At 41.9% G+C, this 21,928-nt stretch overlaps 1 protein-coding gene across 6 annotated transcripts in view; it reads left to right on the forward strand.

Annotated features, from left to right (window-relative positions):
- Positions 1-21,928, forward strand: part of DENND2B (DENN domain containing 2B) — a 140,233-nt gene that overhangs the window by 70,122 nt on the left and 48,183 nt on the right. For 4 of the 6 annotated variants that reach the window (XM_082193012.1, XM_082193014.1, XM_082193011.1 and 1 more), the window contains 2 exons: positions 9,177-10,397; positions 13,122-13,258. In XM_082193012.1, coding sequence (XP_082049138.1) covers positions 9,177-10,397; positions 13,122-13,258 — 1,358 coding nt within the window. The remainder of the gene's footprint in view (positions 1-9,176; positions 10,398-13,121; positions 13,259-21,928) is intronic. The other 2 variants (XM_082193015.1, XM_082193016.1) reach the window with 1 other exon arrangement.

Here is a 21,928-nt window from a genome sequence, read left to right on the forward strand (position 1 = left end):
TCTTCCGAATAGGATTTACCTTATAAAAAGGGAAAAGTTGGCAGCTATGCTGTGTGCTTCCCGAGACTGTTAAACAGTTTGATGTACATCTGTGCATTTCAGTGGGTGTCAGAAGAATAAGGCCATACATGCTCAGGAGAAGGTTTGAGTGATCTTAGTTCTAGTCACCTACATGGAAGATTACAGCCTGCATCTTCTTGATGATGTTGTGGACAGGGATCACACATTACTCATGAAAACCAATGAGGGGGAAAAGGTTTGAGATAAAATATTGAGTTAGGAAGGTTCAAATATCATTGAACCTGGGGGACAAATATTCCATTTCAAATAAAGGTAAAGGTAAAGGGACCCCTGACCGTTAGGCTCAGTCGTGGATGACTCTGGGGTTGCGGTGCTCATCTCTTTTTACTGGCCGAGGGAGCCGGTGTACAGCTTCCGGGTCATGTGGCCAGCATGACTAAGCTACTTCTGGCAAACCAGAGCAGTGCATGGGAACGGAGTGGTACCTATTTATCTACTTGTACTTTGACATGCTTTCAAACTGCTAGGTTGGCAGGAGCAGGGACCAAGCAATGGGAGCTCACCCCATCGCAGGGATTCAAACCACCAACCTTCTGATCGGCAAGTCCTAGGCTCTGTGGTTTAACCCACAGTGCCACCCGCATCCCATGAAAAGCAATGAGGGGGAAGAGGTTTGAGATAAACTATTGAGTTAGGAAGGTTCAAATATCATTGAACCTGGGGTGCAAATATCATTCCATTTCAAATACACCATAGTAAAACTACATGTATGTTTCATATTGAATAGCTTAATTGATTCATATTGAATAGCTTCATATTGAATAGCTTAATTGATGTACAGGTGACTCTCAACTTGTGTGGGGTTTACGTTCCAGGGAAAACATGCTAAGCCAGTCACGTATACATTGGGTTCAATGACGGGTGGAATTTCTTTTTTAGCGGATGTCCGCCCCCCCTTTTTTTGCCAAGCACATAAAGCTGATTGCTCACAAGTTAAATGTTTGTAAGATGCTAGTTACCTGTCTTGTAAGCAAGCTTTCCTTCCTTCCTTCCTTCCTTCCTTCCTTCCTTCCTTCCTTCCTTTCTACTAGAAGACTCATTTACTGACAAAAAAGACTTGAGTAATTGCTTCATACTTTCTGAGATAAGGTTTTGAGCACAACCCTGCCACTGCTTTGTCATAACTATCTGTGACCTATACTGACTGGCTTCCAAGACACTGACTGGCTTGGAAACAAATGAGAAGTCACAGAAGACAGGAGAGAAACCTGTTCGACTACTGCCACTAGCCTTACCCGCCCCTGCCCCCCAGCAATTTCTTAGCCACTTCCTTTCCAGAAGCAAAAACAAATTTGTGAGGATAATCTGGTCATGTTCTGCGCAGAGGGAAACATGAGGAGGCAGGCACAGGAAATAGTTATTGCATCATTCATTATTTTATGTGGTTAGTTTTCTCCCTCAAGCTGGTCTACCATGACTTGACTCATAACATGGAGGAGACTTTCCTGGAGAATCAGCTGTTCTTTGGTAAAGAAGATGAGGGCAGATGGAGATGACTAACTCTCCTCTTTCGTCATCAGCATTCACAGGTACAACAGGAGCCAGGCACCTCTTTGCATCCATTTGCATCAAGGTTGTCTGGGGTTTTTTTGTATGTGTTTCTTTTTTAAATGCAGGTAGAAAAAGAAGTGTCTCTACTAGAAAAATGAGTTGTTTCCTTAGGTAGTCACAAAACTTAGCAAAAATAATCCAATCAGTTTAGGCTGAATTAGGTATTATGAGAGCCATGTGGCTACCACTGAAAGCAGAAGCCTCATTTCTCATTCTCCCACCCCTTCTAATGTCTGATTCAAGTTTTGTGACGTAATGTCTCTTTTTGTCTGACCATTTCCTAACTGTTATTTCTGGATTGTACTGCTCAGTAATTTGATATTTGTGGATTAATTTTGTCTTACTATATTGGTTTCCTATTTTAAATTGCTTCATTATTTTTTATATTAAGTGGTAGGTTGGTAGGTAGGTAATGTCAGTGTGCTAAGTTTCCCTACCTTCATAAGTAAAGGTAAAGGTAAAGGTACCCCTGACCGTACGGGCCAGGCTTGACAGACTCTAGGGTTGTGCGCTCATCTCACTCTAGAGGCCGGGAGCCAGCGCTGTCTACAGACACTTCTGGGTCACGTGGCCAGCGTGATGAAGCTGCTCTGGCGAACCGGCACCAGAGCAGCACACGGAAACGCTGTTTACCTTCCCGCTATAAAGCGGTACCTATTTATCTACTTGCACTTAAGGGTGCTTTTGAACTGCTAGGTGGGCAGGAGCTGGGACCGAACGACGGGAGCTCACTCCGCTGCGGGGATTTGAACCGCTGAGGTTTTACCCACAGCGCCACCCGCGTCCCTCACCTTCATAAGTAGCAGCAGCCAATGCAGTGGGGTTTGGATGGGAAATCCTCAAGCATGTTGATATCGCATTTTGCATTTTTAGATTCACTAGACATTATGGAAGAGGAGGAGGAAGAAATGTGATGTTGCTATCTTGATGGAAACCACATGGCTCCTGCGATGGCTAGTTCCAGCTTGTCATGGAGTTAAGAAAAGTGATCACTTCAATAATCACCATGTTGGCCTCATATTTGAATGTATAAAACTCCTTTACAGCAGTTGATTCTGATCTGTTCAACTTAAAATATAGGCCGCCTCTATATTTCTGAAAGTTATGTTCAGCTTTACCATAACATTTCCATAGAGCCCTTCTCAAATGAAATGCCAGAATCAATGGCAAGGTTTTTTTTTTTTTAAGGTGGCATTCCCCAGTTATCATTAATATCCATTCTCTTCCTTTAAGCATTGAAAGGAATAAATTTGATAGAATTTGAAATTTGAAAACTATCAAGGGCATGTTTAACCTGATATTTAACATGAATTTGGACAATTTTGAGCAGAACTCAGGGGTGGTTCATAAATTACACATAAGCACAGAAATAGAGGAAGCTTTCAACTTCTGCTGCAATTGCAGAGATTTGTGGGCCCCAGTGAACCCCCAGGACTCATGGAATATTCTGCAGGTGAGATCAGAGTCCAATTTCAAGCACTGCAGTAAAAATGAGGAAAGGAAAAGTTCAAGTGACTCTTTCTGGGGCAGATGAAAGTGTCCAGTTGTGCTGCTGCAGATGCACTATGGCATTTCTTCTCTCTGCGCTCTGCCCAGAAGTCATTTCTCCTCTGGTCACTGCTATGGATACATGACTTGACTGCTTGTCACCAGGCACTGCAGTCATCTGCAAGGGATTCCCATAGGACAGGGTTGAATTGTCAGGTGTAGTTGGTCCACAATGCTTGTAGTACAGTACTCCAGCAAGATTTTCAATAGTGGAATGGACACTGCACTTGAAATATGTTGTTGCCTGGCCTGCTTCTGTTTTGCTTAAGTATGTGTTCTATGGGATATGTATTTTGAGTTTTAAAGGTTTCTTCTTTTCCTGCTGTTGGCCTATGTTCTCTGGGGAGCCCATAACTGAGGTCAACTTTTGGTCTTCATCTCATTACTCCAAACCTACTGCACAATGTTCTATTTTTGGTTCTCTTAAATGATGGTTTTTCCCCTTGGTTTGTTTGTAGAAGGCAAGATCCTCTGTATTTTAAGATGCTTGGCAGGCTGTACAACTAAATGTTTCTGCTAGTGTTTATCCTTAAAATTATTAGCACACTTTATTGTTTCCTCATTACTGCTAGTACACATTTTCTGTTTCTGGAGTCTCTTGACAGCCATATTGCAGAAACTTTTGTATATAAGGGAACTACATCAGTCTTCTTCCTATTATAGCACTTGGAAGACCACTCAGAAGGATCCCAAGAACTCTGGGCAAAATCTATCAAAGACATCTTCTGAACTCAAGCTAGAACCTCTGTGCTGAATTCACACATGCATTGAGGAGCACAAGTAGTTGTTATGCAGGCCTGCTAGAGTGATGTTTTGTTATAACTACAGCATCCTCAGCAACATCTCATGACTGAAGGGGGCATGTAGAGTGGCGTTAGGAGAATTACTTTGACAAGAACAGCCTTCTCCATGTGGACTACTAATTCCTGCCATCCACAGCACTATAGCTAATAGTCATGGATGAAGGTATTGGGCTGTGGAAGGCTTGTCTAGAACCAGGCATGTGTGGAGGGATGCCTGTTCTACTTACCTGATGCTAAGCCAGTTGGGTTAGCAAAGTGAAAACTTCTAAGGAATTTGGTGTTTTTCCAGACTCCAGATCTACCTTCAGCTTTGGCTGGGCAACAGCTAGAATTCATTTTGTTTGCCTGCTTACTACGCCTGGGGAGGGCTTCACCCTCTCTCCCTGCTGCTTGTGTTTTCTGTACCCCACACTTTTAGTTATTTGGCTGCTTATGACTTAGCATCACAACAGGTAGACACGTGAAGCATATATTTTTGGTGTCTTCTCTCTCCATACCTTGCCATCCCACTTTCCAAGAAAGGAAACTCACAGCTACTTATAATGGCTTGGTGACAAATACCAGCCCTGTATAGCATCGACTGGGTAGCTGCCTAGTTCGGATGCCTCTCTCTGTACTGTCTTTGTTTGGAAATAGGGAACATGTGAACAGCTCTTCTCTTTGTCTCTTCACAGCTGGTGAACAGAGTAGGACACATCACCCTGCTTGTACATTCTTGACATTCGAAGAAATTTTTCCTCAGTACATTCCCTGCATCCTCCCCCTCCTCCATCTGTATTCATTCTCTACACATTTGAATCCCACACAGCCCTTGCAAAACATTAATATTATTATTATTGATACAAGTCTTTTCCTTTGCCTGTTTTTCAGGTGTATGTAAACAATTGGGCTCTTGCTTTTATTCATGTATAAATATATATTGATTCATATATATGGAATGTTAGTTTCTCAAATTAACCACTTCATTTTCTTCCTAACAATGACAACAATTTTGTTTGTAAAGAGTTGTGGCATTTGCTAAAAGGATCCTTTCTCATCCTGGGAATGAAAGAGAATTGTATGGGACAATTGCTAGCTTGGAGATTAAAGCGGTGTGGGAAATACTGTATTGGACTTTGGAGTTAAAGAAAAGAGTGGAAGTTAACAAAAAGTTCAAGAGCAAGCTGGAAAGGTATTTTTTCATGAGCCACAGAATAGGGGTAAGTGAAGCAATACTGTTTTGTGATGAAGCTGGGCCAGGCTTATGCTGTAGAGTTAAACTTTTCTTAAACCATGCAACTTTGCATAATAGAACTGAACTAAAAAGGGGGAAAGCACTTCCTTGTACGTGTCCATTGTTTAAGAGTTCTTTAAGAGAACAAAGTTAAGCTTTGAGCTGTTGTTTTTCTTTAGTGAGACAGAATCAGATGGTTCAGTGTTGAAATCTATGTCTAGCCACAATACTGTTATAAAGTCATTTTGCTATTTCAGCACTACCACTTTCAACTACCTGTGACTGTCCTTCAAGTTTATTGAAATCGCACAGTGAGTGAGAGGGTTGTTGTTGTTTTTTACACTTTTATTCACTAATTTTCATGCCTGCTAGGTTTTCAGATTCTCATTGTATATAACACTTTTAACAGATTTTAATAAGCCGAATGTGACGGTAAAGCCTAATGTTCAGAATCAGGATACTACATTAATAAGGTGCTTTCGTTTCTTTTGAGCCAATGTATATTTTTCTCTCCTTACCAGGAAAGAAAGCACAAAATAACAATAACTGCTATGAAAACAACAATAATTAAGAACTGATAGATAGCCAGAAACAGTCTCTTTTGGTAAATAGAAACCATTTTAATGCAATCTGTGGGTTTACTCCTTTCTATTGTGTTATCTAACTTTTAAAGTTGTGGTTGCAATTAGGTGAGTAATATGGGTTTTCTCGGACTTGTTTTATTGTTTTGGAAGGCTGTGTGCCTAGAGGTTGGGATCGCACTCTCCTACCATGTTGAACAAATTAGGGCTTTGTTGGCTAGAAATCAATCTTTTTCTGATGCTTACAGGACAAAGGATGGATTCTTGATTTACCTTTCTGAGAGTTTTGCACAAAATCCTTTTACCTCTTGATCATCTTAGTAATTGTGTTCACAAACCTAGGTAGATGTAGGTTTATCTCTATACAAAGGCTAGAGGAAATTGACTAGAATAAAAGGTTAACTGCACCTTTATTTTTACTCTAGTCTAATATGTCTAACAAATGACCACAGTCTGACTTGCTTCTGAGAAAAGATGTTTAGGACTGTGCTGTCAGAACCCTCCCAGGCTATCTCTATTTTGCTGTCTCAGTTGCATGTCTTCAAATTCAGGTTCTACAATGGAAGTGGATTTGGTGTTCTTGTGTAACAAACCCTCTTTCTACGCCCACCTCCATCTTGTTAATTCCTTTTGGTAGTGCATGTGTGTTTCACAGGTGGTTCTCAAACACATGTACTTGGTAAAACCTGCTTCCAAAATTTATTATTGAGTACACACTTCTGCTTATTCTGCATCCTGTGCACTCCCAACTGCTGGCTTTGGAAGGGTTGTAAACACAACATCCATTTCTATCCTATATCTATCCTGTCATTTCTTAGGGAACACTGCATTTTGATGCATTCTTCCCCAAATCAGCTTCGATCTAAACTGAGAATAATAATGGCAAAGCTGCAATTTAAGCCAGCAATGTGTACACAGCCTGATAAAGCAAAACCATGGATCATTGTACACATTGGTGTTTTAAATTACCTACCTGCAGCTCTGAAGTGAAGAGGAAAAAGTAGAAAAAAATGTTGAACACACAGAAAAAAGAAAAAGCCCAGTGAACTGAAAGAAGGTTCTCGACAGTGCCTTAGGCGGTCCCCTTCACCAAGTCATTGCTCGCTTCTATTTCCAGTAAATACCAGGCTCAAGTAACAAGGAAATCCCCCTCATTAATGAGATCTAAAAACTAGGTATATGGCACAAGTCAGTTCACAAAAGAATTAAGGATATATATACATTGCTCATTTCTCTCCTAGCAAGTGAATGATTATATTTATATTTCCTCAGTTATACTGGAAACTCATTGGATAAAGTTCGAAAGTATGAGTAGAATAGTACCTTTATTAGGATTAACTTTAACACCACTAAGTAACAAAGCTTATAAAATTGTAGGCAGCCATGTTACTCCATGAGGAAAAACCCTAAATTCACAGTAAAGGTAAAGGTACCCCTGCCCATATGGGCCAGTCGTGTCCGACTCTAGGGTTGTGCGCCCATCTCACTTAAGAGGCCGGGGGCCAGCGCTGTCCGGAGACACTTCCGGGTCACGTGGCCAGCGTGACGAAGCTGTTCTGGCGAGCCGGCACCAGCGCAGCACACAGAAACGCCGTTTACCTTCCCGCTATAAAGCGGTACCTATTTATCTACTTGCACTTTAGGGGTGCTTTTGAACTGCTAGGTGGGCAGGAGCTGGGACTGCAGACGGGAGCTCACTCCGCCGCGGAGATTCAAACCGCCGACCATGCGATCGGCAAACCCTAGGCACTCAGGATTTACCCACAGCGCCACCCGTGTCCCAAAAATTCACAGTAGATACCTGTATTAAAGGTAAAGGTAAAGGGACCCCGACCATTAGGTCCAGTCGTGACTGACTCTGGGGTTGCGGCGCTCATCTTGCTTTATTGGCCGAGGGAGCCAGCATACAGCTTCCGGGTGATGTGGCCAACATGACTAAGCCGCTTCTGGCGAACCAGAGCAGTGCACAGAAACGCCATTTACCTTCTCACTGGAGCGGTACCTATTTATCTACTTGCACTTTGACGTGCTTTCGAACTGCTAGGATAAACTAAAACAAAGATGTTCCTTGACACCAACTCCCATAAACCGCATTCACATGGCTCAGATCAGGGATGATGGGAGTTGGAGTTGAGCAGCAGCTGGATAATAACAGGTTCCCCATCCTGGAATTAAAACATCACAAAGTAAGTGACGTTTGGATAAGTTGCTTTGGGTTGCCTTGGGCATGATAAAGTGACTGACAAATAATAATAATAATAATAAATTTTATTTATATCCCGCCCTCCCCAGCCGAAGCCGGGCTCAGGGCGGCTAACAACAATAAAACAGTAAATTTAATAAATAAATGAATAAATAATAAATGCATTTGTTTTTATAACATACACTCTGGCTTTTGATTCTCCTGCCGCAAATATGAAATTATGATGACTTGGGAATTACTTTTGCATTTTGTGAGGCAAGCGAGAAGCAAAATGAGAAATAAGAGGTTTCAAATATCTGTGTTAAATGCGGAAGACAAAAAAGATCTCTGATTGTAAATATTACTGTAAATATGACTTGGAGAGAAATATTCTCCCTGTTCATTGTGTCAGGAGGAAAAGTTCAATGTTACTAGTTGATACAAATTTAAAATGTTAGTTTGAGCAGAGTGGAAGGTTTGACTTTTACCTCAGCCGTGAACTCACTTGGTGGCCTTAGGCAAGACACTATCCTTCATACGAAGTACAGAGATAATACTGCCCTGCATTACAGGATTATTGTAAGGATTTCTGTGATTATGAATGTGTAGTGGATTGAACACTCAAAAGCATTAAGTATATGCTAAGTTGTTGTGCTCCAGAGCTCTCTTCAACTGCCAACTCTACAAAATGGCCACTGGTTTCTTCCAATCATCCAACTATGTCAGAGCAAAGAATGTAACAACTGATACTGATAGTACACAAAGAGTGTATAAATAGGGGAATGAGGACTAACCGTCCATGCATATAGGAAGGAGTAATACCTAAAAGTGTACCATCAGTGTTATGTTATGCAGCCTACCTTGTGTCCCCTAAGCTGCCTTGCTGCCCTTAGGCATGAGGGAGGCACAGTCTCAGCACCAGCTGCCAGTATGGTGGGCTTCTGTGCATAGACTAGGGTGGGGTAGGGACCATCTTGTCTTTTGCTCCAGGCAGCAAAATGTATTTGCCAGTGCTGTCTGTGGACCATGTATTTTTTTAAAAAAAGGGGGGGGGGATAAAAAGTCTTTATTCTAGTATAAAATGTGTGCACTTTCATAAACCATTTTAGAAAAGTCTACTAAGTTGGGCCTACTCCAAACGTTTGGCCTTAGAAACAAGTGCTGAGTAAAATCTAGGTAGCCAGGTAGCTGATTAGTGTTTTTCTTCTTACTTCCAGGTGTCAATCAGTCTCCCCACCGCCTCTTCTATACCAGCCAAGAAGCCCAACATATCCCCTCAGCGACAGTGAGGATTCCTGCCGCTCCAGTAGTTTGACCAAAGTTTCCGGCTCCAGGGTGCTCCTCAAGGACCGGACTAACTGTGGAGTTGCCTTGAGAAGCACCTCAAGTTCTCCCTCAGACACTGAATCTCCAAATCACCCCCTCAAAACTGTCAGCATTGGCTGCTTGGACAAAAGGCTCTCTCTTTTCCAGACTGAAGACCAAAAGGAGGCCTCCAAGGAGACTCAGGATGGAGAAGCTGTAGGCAACCGCCAGCTTACGCGGAGCACTCTCTCCTTGGGGTCTGCAGCGAACCTCCGGAACCTCTCCCTCAGCAGGGTCAGCGTCCATTCCCAAGCACTCGATATCAGGCAGAAGATATCAGAATGGGAATGTCGGAAAGAACCTTCCCCTAGGATGAGTGTATGCTTGGACAAGAGGGATGTTGGGGACAGGTCAGGCAGTGAGACTTGCCCTAGTATGTTGCCTTCTCCTTGCAGCGAGAAGACTTTTGACTACAAAGGGTTCCGGAGGATGAGCAGAACGTTTTCCGAATGCTCCTACCCAGAAACGGAGGAGGAGGAGTTCCTGGACAGAGATTCCTGCCACAGGTTTGAAAAGAGGCCGAGCAGGAGCGAGTCAGCAAATGCTTTCTTCAAGGGGAACGCAAGAAAAGAGAGTTCTGCCGTGCTGAACAGAATACAGAAGATTGAGCAGGCTTTAAAAGAACAGGCAGGCAGGGGTCTTCCTCAGTTGCCCAGTAGCTGCTATAGTGTTGACAGAGGAAGAAAAAAGTCTGTGACTTCGGGTATTGTGGAGGACTTGAATGAGAACACAAATGACAGTAAAGCAGGGAGTGTTATTTGTGGGAGTAGTCCAGAGACCCCCACTGAGACTGATAAAACTAGTAAAATGCCACAAGGACTCAATGCCACAGTTAGTCCTGCTGGCCCTAAGCTGCTTCCTGAGAACTTGGCGAACACAGCGGTAAACCCTGTGCCCAAGCCCAAACGCACCTTTGAGTATGAAGCTGACAAGAACCATAAAAGTAAACCAAGCAATGGCCTACCTCCTTCACCTCTGGCTGCTGTTCCTCCCCCTCTTCCGTCAACTCCTGCTCCCCCTGTCACCCGGAGGCAGAAAAAAGAGTCACGCTTCCACAGAAAATCCCAAAATAGGTAAAGATGGAAAGCTGTTTGTCATATATTCTCAAGATGCATCTCCTTTTAAGGTCACAATCTCAGCAGATAAGAATGAAAGACAGTCTTAATTAGGCTACAGCTTTTGTGTTGTAGAATCATTGCCTCTTGTATCCTGCTAATCAGGGTTTTGCCATTTGCTGCAAAAAAGGGACATGAATCTTCTAACAGATTCGGCTGCCAGAAGAACTTTTATTTTACCAACAACCACCATGACTAAAAGGAAAAATACAAGTTGTAGTCTCCATCTGTGGAATTGGAGAGTTCTTAAATAAGGAGCAATTTTGAATGTACATTGTAGGAAGTGCTTTACTGCTTTTATTTTTCTTCACAGTGATCCCATGAAGTAGGCAAGGCCTAAGGCCTTCCAGTGTGTTTCATGGCTGAGGGGATTTGAACCTGGGTCTTCCACCTGCAAACCTAACAATGGTCCATTGCTGCTATTTACACATCATTTGTATGATGATGATGATGATGATGATGATGATTATTATTATTTATACCCTGCCCATCTGGCTAGGTTTCCCCAGCCACTTTGGGTGGCTTACAGCATATATATGTAAATATAATGTTAGACTTTAAAATTAAGGCTAACCACACTTGAAAGTCTTATACACCACTTTCCTCAATAGCCCTTGGTGTCTGTCTCCAGTGGATCCGCCATACTGGAATCAATTTATACTGACTGACTCTGGCCCAAATGTGCCTTTCTCTTGAGCAGAGAGGATACAAATTCTCTTGGTGTTATGTCTAGGCTGTATTTATTCTGCACTAGAAAAAATAGACAAAACAACAAACTGCAGTAATGTAACCCATGTTCTGCAATCTGTACAAATTACACAAATTAGCTTATTTTGAACAATTTGTTCTGCTTATCCTTATTCTAACAGAATTTTAGAGATGCCCTCTAGCTTCTGATAAGGACACCCAACTTCTTATGAAGAAAATTACCGGTAACTGTATTTAGGATGCTAACACTATAGAGGCCCAGACCCTCAAACTGCAGTAACTCCAGCAGCCATAGAACAAGCCCTCTCAGAGTGCTTCCTTGCATACCACAATAGGATGGAGATGGATCCTCTGCCAAATATTTAATCTCCATTTCCCAGAAGTGCTGTTACATATTATTCTTTGCCATAGTGTTATTTGCAAGGAAGGGCAATGAGCTATGTATCGTGCTAAAACACTTTAGACCACTGGCAATCCTACTTTAGCATTTCCCTCAATGGCTTCTGAGATAGACATGAATGTGCATAAACTATTTTCAAAGCCATATGGATTGGAAACATGTTTTTTATTTTTTAGAAAGATGATTTGAGATTCTCAGGATGCTGAACTGTAAACCCATTGATGATCTCAGTGCTTGCACAACAGAGCCACATGCAAGTGCTGTCTTGAAGCAATAATCTCTCATGGCCTTATATATGTTGCCCTTGCATAATGTCTCTTTGGTATAGAAAGGAAACGGACAGAAACTTAAATGTAATGTTCACTGCCACTGATGTGTGTTCCATACTGCTATGGCTGAGGAGTGCAAAAATGTTGAATGAAGCCTGGAATGATGAGCTGCAAGCAGGAAGTTCCGAATAAATCAGAGGATGTGGCCAGCAGCTAACAAGTGCCCAGAGGAGAAAGGCAGGATTCTCAGGACTTTGGAGAGGTCCAAGGAAACCACAGCTGTTGCGTCAGGAATGGGGAACTTGTGGCCCTTCAGATATTGTTGGACTACAGCTCTGATTATTGGCCATGCTGGCTGGGGCTGATAGAAATTGGGAGTCCAACAACATCTGGAGAACCACAAGTTTCTCATCCCTGCCTTAAGTTAAGCACTATCTGTATGTATGTATTTTTGTCAATGTATGTTCAGCTCATGGGCTAGTACAAAATATGCAAAACAAGAATGAAAATGTATAATAATAATAATAATAATAATAATAATATATTTATACCCCACCCATCTGGCTGGGTTTCCCCAGCCACTCTGAGCGGCTTCCAACAAAATATTAAAATACAATAGTCCATCAAACATTAAAAGCTTCCCTAAACAGGGCTGCCTTCAGATGTCTTCTAAAAGTCTGGTAGTTGTTTTTCTCTTTGACATCCGGCGGGAGGGCGTTCCACAGGGTGGGTACTGAATCAGTGTTGAAAATCTCATCATGTTGGCTGAAAACCTCAGAAAAACTTGTCTTTAATGTTTAACTACCACCACCTTGGGGTTATGGCAAAATCACAATCTGACAAATCACATGGTTGGTACTTCATAGGTCTGATACATAAGTAATTCAGTATTTTGTGTATTTTCTAAGTGTGGCAAGATAATGTGGATGTATGTTTTTAGATGTGATACAGAGCTAACTTTAACCAACAGTCCAGTCACCGATTTATTCTGTATGTTTAACCAAACAATCTCATCATAGACTCAGACGTGGTGTGTGTGTGGGACAGGGGAGACTCAGGGAGGAAGAGAATACAGCCGGCTTCTTCTGATACCTTAACCCTTGCTAGCATTATGGGTGGCATTCAGCTAAGCTTTACTCAGAACAGGTCCATTGAAATTAATGAATAAGGACTTAGTTAGGTCCATTAATTGCGGTGGGTCTGCCTGAGTAAAACTTAGCTGAATGCCACCTAATATCTGCACTGAGCTTTAAAGCACTGTTAAAGCAATCAGAAAATTATCCTTTTACATTTTCTCCACTCTAGAAAATCCTTTGAATTTGAAGATGCTTCAAGCCTCCAGTCCTTGTACCCTCCCTTCCCAAGTGAGAATGGAACTGAAAGCCAGCACAAGTTTGGATCTAAGAGCACTTTAGAAGAGAATGCCTACGAAGACATTGTAGGTAAGGACCTGTTGCAGCACACAAAATAGCTGCTTGATGTTGAGCAATTGTGGTCAGGCAGTGACTTCTTGAATATGTGCCCTGCTGTACAACAGCAAGAAGCCGTTAAGTGAAGGGTAAATGGGCTGAAACGTCAGAGCAAGCACATTATACGCAGACTGCAGGCAGGAGGTCTTGATTCCTTTAAACCTCACTGAGCAGTCTTATTGGAAAGAGATTACTTGGTTAGCCATCACCATGTTTTTCATGGCGTAAATCATTGTTTGTGAAGACTTTGGCTGGGGACCCACTGTGGGCTTAGAGAATATAGAAGGAAAAATAGATGCAGAGCTTGCAGAACTATTAAACAGCAGGGTGGTTCCTGTAGGAGGTGGCTTTTGGCCTATGTTTAGAGGATGTCTGTGTAAACTCATCTGCAGCAGCTACCTTCCTCAGCCCTCATCTCTTTTCTCTGCCAGCTATATTGTTTTTTGGTGACTAAAAGTTCATCCCCGCTGTCCACTTCTAACACCTAAAGAGAACAGCAGATTAATATCACCAACAAAAGAAAATGTCTAACACTTCCATATCTATCTGTCTGTCTGTCTGTCTGTCTGTCTGTCTGTCTATCTATCTATCTATCTATCTATCTATCTATCTATCTATCATCTATCTATCATCTATCCATCCAGAGGTGCCAGCTTGCAAGGGCAGTTGAAGATGCCAACGTCATGTGTGTGATGTCATGCAAGCAATGTCAGGAGGTTGGGACAAACATGGCAGCCGCATGGCTTCAATGGCAGGCGACTCCTCCTTTGTTCCTCCTGGTGCTGCCACGGGTGGGAGGCTGCTTTAGCCCTCCTTCCCCTCTGCTGTAGGAGGAGGAGGAGACGGCCACTGGAGCTGCAATCCCCAGGAGTTCACACCCCTCTATCTATCTATCTATGCACACAAACACTCTTAAGTTTAATATTCTGGATGTGTATACCTATCCTTATTAGTATAAATCATATGAAATATAAGCTAAGAGTGAAGTTTTTAAGAGGATATATAAATGGAAACTGGTGCTTTTAAAATACTGATTCATTGGCATTGGCAATAACACCTTTCTTTATCTTCCATGCCTTTTTTCCCTTTATGATTTTGTGACTCTTCTGAAGCAGCAATTCCCAAATGCACAAATTTGGGGAATGGCTTTATCTCAGTGGTACAGCACATGTTTTTGCATGCACAAGGTTCTGGGTTAAATTCCTGACATCTCTAGGCAGGGCTGGGAAAGACTCTGCTCTGAAACCTTGGAGAGCCACTGCCAGTCAGTGTCAACAATACTAGGCTTGATGGACCAATGGTCTGAACTCATATCAGGAAGTTTCCTATTATCCCAAAACACTGAGTTGAAGCCTCAATTATAAAGAACTATTTATCATTTATAAGTGATATACAGTCGTACCTTGGATCTCAAACGCCATGGTTCCTGAACAAATCGGCTCCTGAACGATTGAAACCTGGAAGTGAGTGTTCCGGTTTTCAAATGATTTTCGGAAGCTGAATGTCTGGCACAGCTTCCACAGCTTCCACTTGGCTGCAGGAGCTTCCTGCAGCCAATCAGAAGCCACACTTTGGTTTCCGAACCTTTTGGAAGTTGAATGGACTTCTGGAACAGATTCCGTTCGACTTTCAAGGTACAACTGTATAACCAGAAGTTCTAGACAGAAAGAACTGTTTGAACGCTATTTGAGCATTAGTTTTCAGATTGCTAGCGTATTTTATCTTGGCTTGCTATGCCACTTCAATATGTTTCTAATATAATTGGCTTAAATAGCCAGCTGAGTTACTACGTGTAAAAAGTTCCCCTCCCCCAGTTATCAAGACGTGTCCAAGAGTTGCGGAGGCTCTTATTTTTAGGTGATTTCCTATGTCTTCTTTTATTTATTTATAAGATTTCTCACCCGCCCTTTACTGCAAGATCAAATAAGGACAAGTAAATGGAATATGCTGCAAGTCTGCCTTCGTTTTAAATGTTACGAATTTAGAATATAAAACTCTGAAAACTTTTCAATCTATCTTATCACAAGCTGTCTAGAGGGTTGCAGGTGGAATGGTGAGACATGATATGTGTGTGTGTGTGTGTGTGTGTGTGTGTGTGTGTTTTGGTGTGCTGTGAAGCCTACGGATAGACTTGGGCAGGTCAGTATCTCACACATGGTTGAGAGAAAACAGACATAAGAGTTATGCTGAATTGGGTAGAGGGTACATTTTAGCCAGCATCCTATTCTCAGCAGTGGCCAAACAACACTTCTGGGGAAGCCAACAACCCCAGCTCCTTGGAGGAAGAGTTGGAGTCCAAAATTACAGATAAATAAATCCACTTTGATTGATTATGTGACTACCAACAGAGCATGGAAGTGCCTGCCACTTCCCCCCCACACTGCCATTGGTCACAGTAATTTGGGTGCATGCCTGTTCACAGCATTGTGATTCTTCAAACTGGATTGACAAAGTTTTATTTCTCTTTATTCCAACTTCAAAACCTCTCTTCAGTGTACTAGTTTTTTACTCAGAATTTCTGCATGTAAGTGGAGATTCCACCCCTATTTTAGCAACCGTCTTACACACAGTGTGAACAATAATCCTTGATCTTTTTCCTAACAAACCAACAAAAAATGACAGTACCATTTGCCGAAATGCTAATAATGATGAATTGACTTATAATGGAATCATTCCCTTTAGTTTTGACTGTGTGACTGTCATTCTTTATGTAGCCAAAACAGCAACAGCAGCACGCAACAGGGAGAAATGATGATTTCTCCCTGTTGTGTGCTGCTGTTGCTGATGATACAAAGTTTGTAGAAGTACACATGCTGATGATACAAAGTTTGTAGAAGTACAAATACAAAGTTTATAGAAGTACACAAATATTTAGAAAACAAATTCTAAGGCTGTGAACCCCAATAACAGTTGAATACGAACTAAGCATGTTCAATGGCCGCAGAATGCTGCAATCCTGAACAGCAGCACTCCACAGCAACATTTTATTGCAGCTCCCACTTCTATTTAGTGATAAAACTAGGATCCATGGTAATACATTCATCTTCAATACTAGTATCCTTCCCATTCATGCAAACTTGAAGCCCAAATAGTTATATCCTAGTATATTTCTTTGAGAGGAATGTGTTTGATTAAAATTCCTTCTTTTTCCTCAGAGGTCTATTAATACTAGGTTTGTAATTAGAAACTCAATGATTTCTTGTTGATATATAACTTATGAAACCATTGAGTCCCATTAAACACACAGTGCATGCACATATATCAGAATATCAGATTGTTCTTCTCGCAGGTATGGAGTTAAAGACTGGGTTTATTATAGCTCTGGTGCATTGGTGCACAGATGTCTTATTACTTTTTTTTTTTAAGTAGCAATATATCGTGACCAACTCAGATATGAGAATTGTTCTACTTTGCTTTATTGCAGTATTTAAGGACTGGTTATCTTTTCAGATTATATGGCTGTAACTAGTTAGAATTAATATTATGACAGCACCCCTACTGTGGCATGGGAGTGTTGTTTGACTGCGTTTTGAAATTACTTTCCACAGAAATACGCAAGGTGACTTACAGTTGTGAAATAAAGTCAATCAAAGTTCATTATAAATGTAGAAACTTTTAAAATAGTACAAAGCATTAAGAAGATCAAAGTAGCACACTTAGTTTAAAAGCACCCCATACAGTGGTACATCGGGTTACAAACTTAATTCGTTCTGGAGGTCCATTCTTCACCTGAAACCATTCTTAACCTTAGGTACCACTTTAGCTAATGAGGCCTTCCACTGCCACTGTGCCACTGGACCACAATTTCTGTCCTCATCCTGAGGCAAAATTCTCCACCCGAGGTACTACTTCCGGGTTAGCGGAGTCTGTAACCCGAAGTGTTTGTAACCCGAGGTACCACTGTAATGGCATGTGTTGTTCTACAAAGCAAAAACTTTTTGAAATATTTTCACCTGCCTCTGAAAGAGGGACAGTGAAGGGACCAAAATGCCAAAGGAGCTGGTGTAGTGATACATTCTGAGGTTCTGCTCTGCATATCATTTGTTCTAACTGTAAGAGAATTGTCAAACGTGCTAAAACGCTAGCTGCCCTTTATTTTGCTGTCAGCCTTTTTTTCTACTGTGCTAGTAGCTGATCCTGTGCCTCATTTCCTCTCAGATCGGGGTACCCACGGCCTTGATAACTCACATTATAGCTGGTGAATGTCTTTGATGAGGTGGCAGCTTGACAGTTGCCTGACTCTGACCCACACTTTAACACTGGAATGGTTCTTCAGGGAGTCCTGTGAATACAGCTATGACAGAGTTCAGAGAATTGGAGAATTGTAGAGTTGGAAGGGACCAAACCCCCCAGCAATGCAGGAATTGGTTGAAGGTTTTCTTTCTCTTTATTCCCCCTTTGCTCATCGTCCACTCCTACAGCACTTTGTGGCTCCTTTAGATGTGTTTGCCTGGTTCTTGCTGTGTGAGTATTTAGTTCTACCCTATTGATAAATTTGAAAATAATGCTGTGTGACTAAGTCACATATTCTTGTCAACTACTATCCACACCTTCATTGTTACTGCCAGCGGCAGAGCTCGGGCACCCGGAGCAATGCTGTGCACCCAGGGGCAGGCAATCTGCCAAGGGGGTGGGGTGATCCGCACGGTGGCGATTGTGCCCGGCCGGGGTGTGTGATCTGGCGTGGCGGCGTGGCTGGGGGGTGCGATCCGGCAGTATGTATGTATTCTAATTAGAATTACTGTGGGAGGGCAGAATTCATCATGCGAAAGGCTGGGCTGGATGAATCCCAAGCCGGAATTAAGATTGCCGGAAGAAATATCAACAACCTCAGATATGCAGATGACACAACCTTGATGGCAGAAAGTGAGGAGGAATTAAAGAACCTTTTAATGAGGGTGAAAGAGGAGAGCGCAAAATATGGTCTGAAGCTCAACATCAAAAAAATGAAGATCATAGCCACTGGTCCCATCACTTCCTGGCAAATAGAAGGGGAAGAAATGGAGGCAGTGAGAGATGTTACTTTCTTGGGCTCCATGATCACTGCAGATGGTGACAGCAGTCACGAAATTAAAAGACTCCTACTTCTTGGGAGAAAAGCAATGACAAACCTAGACAGCATCTTAAAAAGCAGAGACATCACCTTGCCAACAAAGGTCTGTATAGTAAAAGCTATGGTTTCCCCAGTAGTGATGTATGGAAGTGAGAGCTGGACCATAAAGAAAGCTGATCGCCAAAGAATTGATGCTTTTGAATTATGGTGCTGGAGGAGACTCTTGAGAGTCCCATGGACTGCAAGAAGATCAAACCTATCCATTCTTAAGGAAATCAGCCCTGAGTGCTCACTGGAAGGACAGATCGTGAAGCTGAGGCTCCAATACTTTGGCCACCTCATGAGAAGAGAAGTCTCCCTGGAAAAGACCCTGATGTTGGGAAAGATGACAAGGAGGATGACAGAGGGTGAGATGGTTAGACAGTGTTCTCGAAGCTACAAACATGAGTTTGACCAAACTGCGGGAAGCAGTGGAAGACAGGAGTGCCTGGCATGCTCTGGTCCATGGGGTCATGAAGAGTCGGACACGACTAAATGAGTAAACAACAACAACAACAATTGGTTTTACTCCACTCAAATTTTCATATGCTTAAGCTATAGTCCTGAATGCACTTTGCACACATTTCCAGGATAATATGTCCTCCCTCTCCATAATTTGCCATTAGATTCCACTGAAATCAATTTATATTGAAAGGAAAAATAGGAAAGAAGTTGTTGTTGGATCCAGTCTCTTTTGTTTACATCACTAAGCAGAACACATTAGACTAAACAACATTTCTAGTGGGGATTTTTAAAAAGATTGTTTTATTGTAAAGTCACACAGGAACTGTAAGGGTCTGATCTGGATCCAAAAATCCCTACTAGAGGCTACAGGTGTTTCCTTTTGGGCTTCTTAGTCCACCTTAGCAATAGAAGCTCACTGTAGTCTAGTGCTAGAGGCAGACTTGACATCATACAACCTTTCCCAAACTCTCCTCCACTTGCACTTTTTTTGTTTTATATTTGGCCCCATAGTATATACTAGAGTCAGTCACAAATGCTTGAGCAGAGTCCAGACTTTTTCGAAGCTAATGGATGTCCAGAAAAATGATTTTGGTTTGGATCCATTCCTCTCTTTTTAAAAAAACTTGTTTTTGTTAGATGCTCAGTAGTAATTTATGAGGTTAACTAGAGGTTTTCTCTGGAGTCTGAGAAGAGCTCGAATTATATACTAAATTAATTGAGAACTTCTTATTGTTTTAAGATTAGCTTGAAATAAAAGGTGATAGCTGCATATGATGACTTTCTGGAAACTCAGCAAGTGAACAGAATAAACAAGCGGCATTAAAAACCCACCATCATTCAACTGATGTCTGAAAGTAAGTTTGAAAGAAGAAGAAAGAATGCTTCCTTCTACCTCTGTAGTATTGCTTTACTGACATTCAAATTTGTGCAGATTCAATCAGTTGATTAATAAACTAAAACTCATACGATTAATCAGTTGAAATTTCTTTAATAGGTTGACAGCTCTATATGCAGTACAAGGAGAGCTTTCCTAAATGACTCTTCTGGAAGTTACTTGACTCAACCATGGTATTCAATTCTTATGAATGCCATCTTGAAAACTACTCAGTAACAATAAAGCAGACCTTCATTGACCTATCACAATTTTGCACATTTTAAAAATAAGTCCTATTTTTACTTTCATATTTTTAAATCTATGATTATCATGATTGAATTTTCAAAGTTTTGACTATGGACATGCATCTGCAAATACTGAATTATTCTAGAGAAAAATGCTAAAACCCATTGTTTGTAGCCCAGTTCACACAGCACATCCATGTTCAGGGAATATATGTATCGGGAGCAGGTGAGACCTTGTCTGCTTGCCCTGCCTCGACTTCCTTGTGGGGTGGTAACAGATGACTGAGTTTGTCCTTAGGAATATAGGAAGCTCCCTTATTCTGAGTCAGACTATTGATTGTGGCTCTTTGTGGTTTCTACTGCTTGGCAGCAGCTGCCACAGTTTCAGGCAGGAGCCTTTTCTTGCCCTCTCCAGACATGCAGTGAACTAAACCTGGGTGCATGCAAAGCGAGTGCTTTTCTACTAACCTATGGGCAGCTCCTGTGGCCTTGAGACTGGCAGGACTTTGAACCTGCAGTCTTCTTATACAGAGTCATTTGTTGTATCCTTGGCACCACTGGCCCTGTAATGTGTCATTCCGGGAATTCTCAATGGTATCTTAAATCAATTATGTTCTTGAAAACATGGTTTACTAATATTTAGGCCCAATTTTCATGTATGTCAGTGTTCATCTGAGCATAAGTATACACATACATGGAACACTCTTCAAAATACAAAGTTCTGCGGAAATCTGTAACCTGTCTTTTAAGGTGAAGCAGGCTCTTCTCTGTCCCTAAGAATGCAATCTCTTGAACCTAGGGAACTGAAAGTCGCCACCGTTGTCTGCTCACAGCTTCAACAATGATTCATCTTCCCTGTTTCCAGTCTGCTTGCCAGTGTCAGTCCCAAATCAGCCAGGATTGTGGTTTTGAAGGAGCAGCAGATTGTTCAAGCCTGTCTGCAAGCTAACACCTGCTTTGAGAATCGCTATTTGTGTTGCCTAGAAAATGCCTCTAAAGACAGATTTTTTTTGAGTTGCAAATATGTTCTCTTAGTTATAGATTAACGGGCAGAAATGCTTTATGTGCTACATGAAATTCCCTTTGATAAATCCCTGCTTTCAGAGTGCAAAGGAAACATGCTGCTCCAGATAATTATATGAGGAATTCAGTTTTTCTTTTTCTTGATGCCATTTTTCATTCTTGCCTCACTTCATTGTTGGCTCGCTTAGCTTTGCCTAGACTTGGCTTCCCATCTGCCACGCTTGACAGCCAGTGTGGCAAGACATTTGCTGCACTGAGGGGCTGGCTGCATTCCTCGGAGCTGCACATTGAAGGAGTGCAACCATCACAAACAACTCATCAGTGCTTCAACTCCCCAGCACATTATTCTTTATTTTCCCCAAAGTGTGTTGATTATTTTACCATGGCTTTCATTTGCTCTTACTTTGGACAAAATGTTGCACCACGTTGCCAACAAAACTATTCTGCAGATAAATGCACTGGAAGCGGTAGATTCAGGAATCTAGGAAAGCGGGGGGGGGGGGGGAATAAAAATTTAAAGACAGTTGACCTCCATTAAGGACCTGTGGTTAGAATTCTCATATTGCAAAATGCTGGATTTAAGAGATGTGGTCTTAAGCTGAAGTAAAGTCTGTTCTTTTCCTTCAACACCTGTGGGATAGTGATTCAAGCCTTGAGACTTCATTACTTGAAAGATAGCCTCTTCTCATCTGTCCCTACCGAGGCCATGAGGCCATTAGTTGAGGCCCTCTTCCAAGTGCTCCCACAATCTGAGCAGCTGGGAATGGCTATGAAGGAGAGGACATTTTTGATGGCATCTCTCCAGTTGTGGAATGCCCTCCCTGGAGAGGCTCAGCTGGTGCCACCTTTAATATCCTTTTGGCACCCTTCTTTCCCCAGGCCTTTAAAATCTGTTTGTAAACGGCTCCAAAGCTTTCGCAATGATGTCATGATATGGTTTAGCC

This window comes from Podarcis vaucheri (genome assembly GCF_965113315.1).
Source record: "Podarcis vaucheri genome assembly, chromosome: 1".
In the NCBI taxonomy this organism is placed as follows: Eukaryota; Metazoa; Chordata; class Lepidosauria; order Squamata; family Lacertidae; genus Podarcis; species Podarcis vaucheri.